The sequence below is a fragment of the Ctenocephalides felis genome, unplaced genomic scaffold (assembly GCF_003426905.1).
Source record: "Ctenocephalides felis isolate EL2017-DRISC unplaced genomic scaffold, ASM342690v1 CF-g0.4_SCAFFOLD_01886, whole genome shotgun sequence".
Lineage (NCBI taxonomy): Eukaryota > Metazoa > Arthropoda > Insecta > Siphonaptera > Pulicidae > Ctenocephalides > Ctenocephalides felis.
The window spans coordinates 172555793-172567692 of NW_020538040.1; the positions used below are offsets into that span (position 1 = coordinate 172555793).

At 28.3% G+C, this 11900-nt stretch overlaps 1 protein-coding gene across 2 annotated transcripts in view; it reads left to right on the forward strand.

Annotated features, from left to right (window-relative positions):
- LOC113377672 (rhythmically expressed gene 5 protein) overlaps window positions 1–11607 on the forward strand; it is a 37777-nt gene extending 26170 nt beyond the window's left edge. Inside the window, exons 1-3 of one of the 2 annotated variants that reach the window (XM_026618063.1) lie at window positions 3940–4160; window positions 10391–10559; window positions 10669–11607. In XM_026618063.1, the coding sequence (XP_026473848.1) occupies window positions 4047–4160; window positions 10391–10559; window positions 10669–11150 (765 nt within the window). In that variant the 5' untranslated portion in view covers window positions 3940–4046 and the 3' untranslated portion in view covers window positions 11151–11607. Of the gene's footprint in view, window positions 1–3939; window positions 4161–10390; window positions 10560–10668 lie in introns of those variants that run through there. The other variant, XM_026618064.1, reaches the window with a different exon arrangement.
- The last annotated feature ends 293 nt before the right edge of the window (window positions 11608–11900 follow it).

Genomic DNA, 11900 nt, shown 5'->3' on the forward strand with positions numbered 1-11900 from the left:
TAAGGATATATATTTAATATGTTATTCTTATTTTTAACAATAAGATTAGTTGACCTAATGACTATAAAAGGTATTACAGTGAAAAGCATCAGGAAACACTTTTATTTACTTGCCGTAGGGTAAGTTATAGTAATCGTAAAAGAATCGAAAATGAAAATTTTTATATACTTTTACGTTTCTGGTTTCTAAACATTTTGGCATATCTTAGAAAATATGGATGATGTATGTGTGTGATACAAATTTTTGTCGACGTTTTCGGGCACACGAATCAACCGATTTGAATAATTCAAAAAACATTCGATTTGTATTGATAAGGAGACGTGGTGTTTAGTTTTTGGTATAGGCTTATCCGTTTCAAAGATGAGGGCAAAAAGAGCCAAGAACGGTAACTCAGTTTTTAAGAGAACGGAGCGTCCGATTTTAATAATTGAAAATATTGATTACATGGTTACATTTTGGGGAAGGCAGGTCTAGCGGTTTCAGAGATCGAGTAGAAAAAGTACAAAAAACGTCATTTGGCGGTCAAAAATAATCATTAGACATATGCACATCAAATTATCAGATATTTTACAGAGATTTTAATAATAAGTATGAATTTTGTTTATATTTCTATGAGTTCCGTAACATCGTTTGTCCGTTAGATAGCTCTATGCAACTAAAGCATTACGATTGATTTGAAAAAAGTTCAAAATTTCCAAAATATTTCAAAATAAAGAAAACATTTTTTTTCAAAGTCATTTTTTCCAAAAATTCAATTTTTTTTCGAATATTTAAAATTTCTCAAAAATTAAATTAATTTAAGAATATTTAAAATTTCTTAAAATTTTTCAAAGTTTTGAATAAATTTTAATCTTTGTAAAAAAATAACTTTTGGTATGGGAAGTTCCAGAAATTTGTCCTAAGGCACGATGCAATGCACCCTACTAGTTTATAAACAAATAGTAAAAATAAAGGAGACCAAAATATTATTAATATCAACGGTATGTACTGTACGGCCCTGCGTATGTAAAACGTCGCGAACGATTCGTGTATATGCGAGTGTATTTTTTGTTTTTTGGTTCTGTGTTGGGTTGTAGTAAATTCCATTTGTGTATGAAGATCACACTGTGAACTGTGAGACGGGCGTCGGTCCAGGCCGGCGATGGTCTAACATCCGCGTTCACAACCGCATGACGTGTATGCACCTTGCCGCTGTTTAACTACTAATCAACAAACTTGCCGGTGCCACCTAATAATTATGAAAACTTATGAAATCATATATCACCGAAGCACGCGTGTAATAAATTAATCGTAATATTCCGGTAAAAACTAGTAAAAATCGGATAATATATAATTTTACAAAATAATTGGAATGGAGTAACAACTCATAGAATAGGGGAGCTAGGGACTTCCCTATTCTATAATAAGTTGGCTGATTGTAACAGTTTTTGTTTAATCTTGGATATCTTGAGATCCACTGATTATATTCCTACGAAATAAAGTTGGATAGTTCCTGTAACCATTCCTCTGCCGAATCAAGTAAAAATAATTCCACAACTGTTGTTCATTATTTCCCAGTTCATAATTTTCTTCAAACAGTACGGTGTTACAACTTACCCCATCAATGAGACTACTTGCAATCAAGCAAGGCAAGCAATAACGACAATAATATCTCCGATAATTTATTTTTTACTTAGGGCGCGTCCATAAAGCACGTGAGGTTTTTATCGGAAGGGAGGGTTTGACCAAAAATCACAAAAAATCACGTGGGTGAGGGTGGGGGGGGTACAGTAAGATATCACGTGTATTAAATTTTTACCTGTTTTTTTATTAAAGAAATTTACGTTTACAATTTTAATACAGTCAAGTTCAATTACTAGCTATACAAACAAAAACCAAGCAACTAAATTATTTAGCTTGTAGCTAAAATACTATGATTAATTGAAAAAATATTATAATCATGTGAAATTTTCATACAATATTATTTTACCACAAAATAAAGTTTTAGTTTTGATAATGTAATACATGAACTTTGAATTTAAAAAAAATTGAATTTGAACTAGGTCTTTTATTTACTTTACAAGTTAAATTAAATTGATATTGTGAATTTAAAAAATATAAAAAATGAGATTGGTATTCATTTATTTAATATATATGAAATATTAATATTTTATTGACATTATCCAAAATCATTTATAAAAATTAAAGAAACGATGCATTCTGATAAAATATATATGAATATGCACAGGATACCTTTATTTATCTTATTATGCTCTTAGGCTTGGAATAAAAATCATTGTTACAAGTTTTTTTTTTATAAAATATTGTAGGTAAATAATTAATTGACACTGTGAATGTTTTTATTCACATGTCTTAGCCAATAATAATAGTACTATGAACTTTTTAACTTAAACAAGTTGATGAAAACAAATTTATATGATAAAGCTGTAACAGCAAGTATACGAGTTATTTTAATAAATATTTACAATAATATTGATAAAAAATACTGTTTATAAAGTTACTTTGATATATAATGAAAAAAATGCTAATACATATTTATGGATTAGTATCTTGCAATATTAATAATAATCACATGTTAAATAAATAAACAATAAATTACTTTATATACTACAATATTTATGCACTATTTTATACAAAATATATAAAAAGTACTTTTGCATAAGGTAAACTTTTTTGTCGTCATATAGCAACAACTTTAGGATTGATACTTTAAGTCACATTTTAAATATATAAATAAACAATATAATATATCTATAAGATAAAAATGAATCGCAAAATGTGTTGGTAAGCGCATAACTCAACAACGCCTGGACAAATTTGGCAAATTCTTTTTGTCAAATGTTCGTTGAAGTCCAAGGATGTTTCTTACGGTGAAAAAAAAATCGAATAATTGCAGGAAAAACCTTAAAAACAGCCCTTTTCATTTTCACATACAAACGTTAGTATTTTCATATTTTAGCCATTGGATACGGAATATTTACTCAAGTCAATGGGGCGTTTTGGGTCTGAATTTTTTTACTGTTTCATAATGTTTTTCACAAAAGCAAATACTCATTTTATTTAAAGCAGTTGTACATTTAAGATCCAGATGGGTGGATGTATATACATTTCGGTATAGACTCTAGTGTAAAAAGACATAATAAATTTTAACTAATTGTATAGGTTATTAAAAAAATTGAAACATTTGAATTGTAATCATAAGTACAGGACAACGTCTGTCGGGGCATCCAGTTTTAAATATAAGTGCAAAATATAGTTTTTCAAAAAATATTTAGAAGTGCAAAAATTACAGCACAGTTTAATTACTAACAATAAAAACACAAATTGTCAACATCAAAAATGTCTATGTTTATTATTTATGATATTTTTTTTTTCAAGCTTGTACTTCAATAGTATTACAACATATACTATATAGTAGAGCAAAAACGTTGTCATACAGAAAAAAAACTGCACACTAAAATTAATTTATAAACTGACACACCAACAACACTGCACACAAAAATATTCATAAACACAACTGAAACTATTATTTTATGTTTTTAAAATTATTTTAATTTTAAATAATTTTATTTATAATTTTACTTATTTTTCATGATAAGTATGAATGTTATAATTTTATAAAATGCTGTGAACGCAAATTATCTTTTAAAATTTAAATTGTTTATGCGATAGCAGCTAATTGGCTGGATCTCACCATGTGTGGAGGTACACAACAAATACCGCGAAGAAATAAACACGCGAAAAATGTAACCAAACTAGATTGTCGTCGTTATCAATAATTAAGAACTTATGTTATGTTTGATATATCGGACTAAAACGATTCTCACAATTTGATACGTCATCCAATACGGCAAAAGTCGACTCTTTAAATACACCGAGAACCCGTCCACATCCCAACATACGTTGAGTGACCACCAGCGCGGAATGATCGCACCGTGGAACATATAATTTGAAATCGTTTATTGGTTTATTGAAGTGATTTAAGAACTCTATTTTTTATTATTTACAACCTGTGCACGAAGTGTTAGAAAAAATATTATTTAACGATGTTTGTTAATAAAATGAGTTGCTCTACTATATTACTTGTAGTGTCTGCTTTGCTTCCTGCGATATCCGGGTCGGCAATTCCTATGTGGGAGTATCTTAGCCGAGGAGAAAAGGTGGGTCGTCTGAATTTATTTTTAGATTTCGGAATGTCAAAATAACAAGATTGATAACAAATGTGCGAGTGCTTGTAGTCTTTATAAGGTATTAATCAATCAATATCACCACCTTTGGAGAATGGTTCTTTTTGAAAAAAATATTATAGTGTAAAAAATTTTTCTAACATCCTTCATATTAAATATAGAAACCAGTATTTTTATTTCCTTAAATTAGCAAATGTGTGAGTGCTTGTAGACTTTATAAGGTATTAATCAATCAATATTACCACCTTTAAAGATTTTTTTTTTTTTTTTGAAAAAAATATAATAGTGTAAAGAATATTTCTAACATCCTTTATAAATATAGAAACCAGTATTCTTATTTCCTTAAATTAGCAAATGCGTGAGTGCTTGTAGTCTTTATAAGTTTTTTTTTTTTTTTTTTTTAATTCTCTTTATTGAATTACAATCTGTCTTTACAAAAAGGAAGACATTCAGTAATTTTGATGATATATAAAATATTAAACATTAGATCTAAAAGGATATAAGGTATTAATCAATCAATATTACCACCTTTGAATGGTTCTTTTGGAAAAAAATATAATAGTGTAAAAAAAAATTCTAACATCTTTCATAAATATACAAACCAGTATTTTTATTTCCTTAAATTAGCAAATGTTGTGAGTGCTTGTAAATAAGATATTAATCAATCAACTTACCACCTTTGAAGAACGGTTATTTTTAACATTAAGGGTTAAAATATTTCTAACATCCTTCATAAATATAAAGACCAGTATTTTTTTTTAATTTCTTTAAATTAGTAATCAAGTTACAATAAAATTTTCTAACTATTCTTACATGAAAAAAGGAGAATAAAGCAGTTAAAATAAAATGAAAAAATATTAATTTAGAATTGACTCTATGGAGAAGTCCAGTGTTCCATTACAAACCAGTGATATGTGATTATTATCAGTATTGCAAGATACTAATTCATAATTATGTATTAGCATTTTTTTCATTATATATCGAAGTAGCTTTATAAACATTTTTCATCAATATTGTTGTAATTATTTATTTAAATAACTCGTATACTTGCTGTTACAGCTTTATCATATAAATTAGTTTTCATCAACTCGTTTAAGTTTAAAAGTTTATAGTACTATTATTATTGGCCAATACATATGAATAAAAATATTCACAGTGTCAATTAATTATTTACAATATTTTACAAAAAAAACTTGTAGCAATGATTTTTATTCTAAACCTAAAGGCATAATAAGATAAATAAAGGTATCGTATGTATATACATACATAATTTATTAGAATGCATCGTTTCTTTAATTTTTATAAACGATTTTGGATAATGTCAATAAAATATTAATGTTTTATATATATTAAATAAATAAATACCAATTTTAGTTTTTATATTTTTTCAATTCACAATACCAATTTAATTTAACTTGTAAAGTAAATAAAAGATCTAATTCAAATTCAAATTTTAATAAATTCAAAGTTTGCGTTTTACATTATTAACTAACTTTATTTTGTGGTAAAAAATATTGTGTGAATATCACACATTATTATAATTATATTTTTAACGTTTTTTCAATTATTTATCGTTTTTAATTTATTTTTAAACTAATGGTAGGGTATTATTATAATAAATAATTTAGTTGCTTAGTTATTCACAAAATTATAAGGGTCCATTAATTACCTAAGTCTTAACAGGTCTAACAAGATATCATGTGTAATTATTTTTTACCTGAATTAAAATAAAAATTAAATTTTTTCCAAAAATTTTACAATTTTTTCTTGGTACTAAAAATACAAGTATTGAAGGGTTTGGAAAGGGGGGGGGGGGAGAAGAGCAACTTTATGTGTTACCACATATGACCAAGGGGGAGGAGAGGGTAAAAAATTCTTCAAAATCAGTGATTCACGGTCTTTACGAAATTTAACTCTGGTATGAATGATGCATCTAACTCGTAAACTACTATCCAAGCATATCGATAATTTGTAGAGTTTTAAAGTTGTTCAGTGCCTCTTTGAATGATTCTGCGACAACAACAGGGTAATTTCTAGTTCACGGCAACTGTGCCACTAGACCAGGCAATATTTTAGAGGTCTTCAAGTCAGCTTTCTAATAAACTGTACCTATACTAACCCGTCAGCGATCCGGAATACTGATTCGAAGTCGTACAACGAACCGATCGTAAAAGATGATAAAGATTATTATTTGCTTCGGCCGGGAAAGCACGTCCGGCGCGAAGGAAAGTTTCGTGTGCTTCAATAAAACACATCTCGAGATTTGAGAGTTTTTGCAAAACCATTGCAGAAATCCACTTTACTACTTCCCATTTGCAAAACATGGCAACACCTCACTATTATATAAGATTTTTGTCATATTTGCGGTACTGGATTTTTTTTTATTACGTCTTTTATTTACAACTGTCCGGTAAAGGACATTCAATAAATTTGATGAATTTACAATAGTCGGCCGAAAAGGGACATTGTATACTACAAGGGCATGTTGGAAAAAAAACAACTCAGTAGTTGTTTTTCCATTCGATATAAAATTCACAATATTTTATTGATAATCATATAATTTTAACTATTTACTTATTAAATAATTTCTTATAAATAATGATTAAGATCTATTTTTTATCAAGAGAGTTGATGGCTTAAATCCAGTGGAGCTTTTCTTTTCAATCTTCTTTGGAGCTCCTAAGGCAATTTTCAAAAATTTCTTTTGAAATTTCTGTATTATTTCTACATTAGTCTTATGAGCACTGCCCCACAATTCTATACCATGGCACCAAATTTGTTTGAATAAAGATTCTGGAATTTAAATTATTTTTTTCAATTTTTTTCATCATTTGCTTGATCCATCTATCTACATAAAATATATGACCAATTTAGATCAGAATATACAAGCGAAGAAAATTTAAGAACTACACCCAGTGAGGTTGATACTTATGATTGAACCTGAACGTGAGGATTTTAGGGGGAAGGGGTTTTTGACAACTCTCCTGCTAGAGTTTTAGAGTTTTGTAATCCAGTCATTATAGTAAGTTTACCTCGGAATTCGCGATACCCAGCTGTAAGTCTGTAAATACTTGTATATTGACACCCTAAAATTGTCTCAAAATCTACATATGGTATTGACACCCTACCATATGTAGGTTTTGAGACAACTTTAGGGTAGTCAATATATAAGTATTTACAGACTTACAGCTGGGTATCTGGAATTCCGAGATTCTTACCTAATTTAAGCTTAAATGACTGGACTATTGGGTCAGCTCGTTTCTGCACTAAAGACTATGTCTGTGTATTCCTTCCTTAATGATAATTATTCCCAGTTCTTCTCGAGAAGCCAGCTGGGGTATAGAAATTGGAATAATGTATATAAAAAATAGCAATGTTTTATTGTCTTTAGTATTTTAATATTCTCTTTGTACTTGCTCACCCAATTTTGTCAGCAAGTTCTTCTTTATCTCTTATTGTATGTGTAATCAGTATTATTTTTTTCTGCAAAGCATAAGAAAACGCAAGATATATTAAATGGTTATGATTTTTTATATAAACAATTTTCATAAAAAAATAAAACATTTTATACAAAACTAAAACTAACAAAAACTATGCATATAAATCAAAATAATTGTCAGATCTGTCTTTCTTTTTTTGTCAAAAGGGCATCCAATGTAGTTACAATTTTTTTATTATTAACCTGTCAAAATTTGAATCATTTAACCAATTGGACCATAATGCCAGTCGCAGTGGTCAAAGATCTATTTACAAGCATCATTGAAAATTCTTTTTGCTCTTCTTGCTCTTCTTGCTCTTTTACTATCAATATTTGCAAATGATTCCTTCTTGTTCAGTTAATCACTTTAGATCATAATTAGATAAACCAGCTATAGTTTTTTAGGGAATAAAAACCATTATATTGACTAACATTTACCTCATCCAAACCAGATTTTTCGCTAATTCCACTATTTTACCCATATTTAAGATAATCGACCGATTGAAATAAAAGTGCTAAATGAAGCAGCGTTTAGCGGGGTATTACTGCATTTTATTTTCGTAATTTTTATTAAGTCACATTTGTTAATTGAGTATGTATAAATTTTAGAACGTACAATGCCTCATTGTGATGTCTTTTACTTTGCACTATATATTATCACAATTTTACCTATTTTATCTTGAATTGCTAGTTTTTAAATTATAATATTAATGTTTAAACACACTAAAACAAAAAATCATTTAACAATTCTATCAGTAATTTTATCCAACCGAGTATAGAACAATGGCTAGAATTGTTTGAATATATATTATCACAGTTTTACCGTATTAAGTACATATCAATATCCATTAATGCACTATTTTATCTTGAATTGCTAATAATTAAATTATGATATTAATGTTTAAACACACTATTGGTAAAAAACAAGAAATCATTTAACAATTCTATCAGCAGTTTTATCCAACCGAGTATAGAACAATGACTAGAATTGTTTTCAATTACATCAGTTTTATTATGGATCATTAAATTGAATTAAATTAAAGTGCAATTTATTTCAAGTTTACGGGCACCAGCGAGTGAAATCTTTTCAATAATACGAATATCGTATGCATTATTATGAAGCGAAGCATAAAGTTTATAGACCGTTGCTTAGAAACATAACAAATAACATCAGTCTTAAAAATAGGAAAGTTGTCTGATGAAATGAAAGTAGAAACTCAGACGCCGGATTTGCTAGGCGGATTAAGTTCGTATAAGTTGTCACGCAGAATCCTCTCAAATTTCTGGTAAATTATATGCACAAATATGACGTTTCTCAGTTAATAGCAGTTTTCTATAGTTTCAAGCAAAATTTATTATATTCAAAGAAAAAAATGTTTTGGAATCATTATTAAAGAGATACATTTTTAGAAGTCGGCATATATACCTAAATCTTTGGGAGCGTCTATTAATCACGTGAGGTTTTTGGGGGAATTGGGGGTTTGACAAAAAATCACAAAATATCACGTGGGGGACCTGATTTTTTTTTTAAATCCAAACATTTTCACTCATATTCAAGTTCTCTGCAGGATTTTAACATGTACTTTATATATAAGCTACTCGAGTACTGATGCAATATGTTCTGTCTAATGAGGATTTCAAAGAACTTCATTCTTTTTTTAAAAAATCGTTTTGTACATGTATTTTGCATTTAAAAAAAAATTAATGTCAATATCTGTTACAACTTCTAAATAGCATCTAATAACATTGAATATATAAATAAAAGACAGTATTTCCATTAAAATGATATCCTTATTATGATAATTCATTATAAAATGATTAGCAAACAATAATAATAATAAAATTAATAAATAAAATAAATAAAATTTGTGAATAATAAGAAATAATATTAGAAAAACCATAAAATACAATAAAGTAAACTATAATAATGTTAATTATAAAAGTGAAATACACTAGGAATAAATTGCCATCAAAAACTTTCAGTTAATAACCATGCCCATATAAACATTGCCCAAAACCTATTCAATCTCTTCAAACTACCACTGGTGTTATTGAATAAAATTTTTGAGAATTTATTTAATTGACGTAGTATGTAATTTATCTTATGTATTGGTAATAAATCAGACTTGAAAAAGTTCAAGGTTTGATAATTATCGGATTTATCTGATATTTATGGGACCTTAAATATATATATATATATATATATATATATATATATATATAATATGTATCGAATATCAAAACGTACTTTATAAATGACGTCGTAAGGTATTTATTACAATTAGAGAATTGGACGACGAATATAAATAAGCATTAATTCATTATTATAGACAAACAAGTTTACTAATAGTATATGAGCAGAAGAATGGTGTTATGTAATTTAACAATACACAGTCATTTACAATTTAAACGATGATCTCATAATAAAAGAGTATAAAAACATTAATTGATCTCGTATTTGTGATTCTAAATGTGTGCATGGAAGAACAATTATGAAATTTGCTAATCATCTGCTTGATATAATATATATATATATATATATATATATATATATATATATATATATATATGAAAATGCGAAAACGTTTTTAATGAAATTTAGCATATTAATTGCAATTCAAAATAATATAATTATGGTAGTGTATGAATGTGTACGGCTTGTATTTATACGTGCATGATAATATTTTAATTTTGTTAATTAACTGAATAATATTTTTGTTTCCAGATGTCACATTTGTATGCAATTTTTACAAAACAAGTAGACGAATACTGTATCAACTTAGACAGTTTATGCAGAAAGAATATGTTGTCTCATGGTCTAAATGTACTACATTCGCTGAACGATGATATATTGGACGACTTGGATCCTTATCAACGTGGTGCTTCCGAATTAAGTAAGTATCAAACTTAATTTTGATCATTAAACTAAATTTAGTATCGGTTTTGGTCATTAGATTCGGTATTTTCGATTTACCACATTTAATTATTTTGTTTATTTTTCAGTTTGGGCTAAGATGGTCTACGGGGAAAATCAGGAAACTGATAGAGATCGCAGTACTCAACCTCCATCCATAGCAATAATCGCAGCAAATTCCTACGGTCCTAATCCTTTATTCAAAGATGTGGATGTAGATTACAGCGCTGTCAAAACAGGTTTTGAGGATGTTTTCGGAAACTCCTTAAACAATAACAACCAAGGCAGACGTGATCAAATTGACGACATGGAAGAATCATCTTCTGCTCTTGAAGAAAGCTTTGCTGTTCATTCTGGTTTTAATAGTGCCTCTTTAGACCGAAATTTTTTGAAATCACCAATAGGACCGATGGTTGTGCGAGTCAGGCCTGACGGGTCACCGGTTCCGGAAGATTTGAATCGGACTCTTCCGGTTGATGAAGATAAGGAGGAATTCCGCATGACCAGACAAAGACTGCCCACACTCGAACAAATCGCATCTCTCTTCCGTACGCCGCGACCTTCCTACTAGATAACATTGTGCGACGTTCAATTTAAACATGATTGTTAAACTAAATGCATATAGAAAATTGCAAGATATTCAGAGAATGTACATGTGTGATTTATGGGAGTGCTATGAATGGCCAGGAATATACAATCAAATCGTCATGACGGCTTGATAATCTACTTCTTGCAAATGTGAATATGCCGTCTTCTAGTACCTGCCACTAATGGTCGTATGTGCGCGTTTTATTGGATTACCTTATTGGTTCTGTAATTATTTCAACTGGGTTATTAAACAAAAATTAAATAATTTTAATATTTTTGCATCAGATGAATCAGATCAAACCATAATGCAATTTCCTATATTGGTTGAGACAAAGTAGAGTCTAAGTATTAGAATGTTCGTTGATTTTTTTGTTGACTATGAAATTAGATAATATAAAACGCGAGCGTTTTTAATTTCTTATTATTCGCGACTTTTTGATTACAAGACTTTTAATTTATTATTATATTCTATAATATAACGCCTTATTAAACTCTGTTTTAATGAGTTATTGCTCGATTAAGTGATAAAATTGTGTGCGATGTATGGCTGATTAAGATAATATCTACTTAGTACTTATTTAAGATATTTTTATTTAAATTAATATAAACTCATATTCATCATCGTTTCATTAAATTATAAATATTTATACGCCTCAAAGTTTTCTCTTAATTATTTATTATAAGATTAGTTATGAATCATTACCTCAAGATCCTAAATTATAGAAACAGTTAT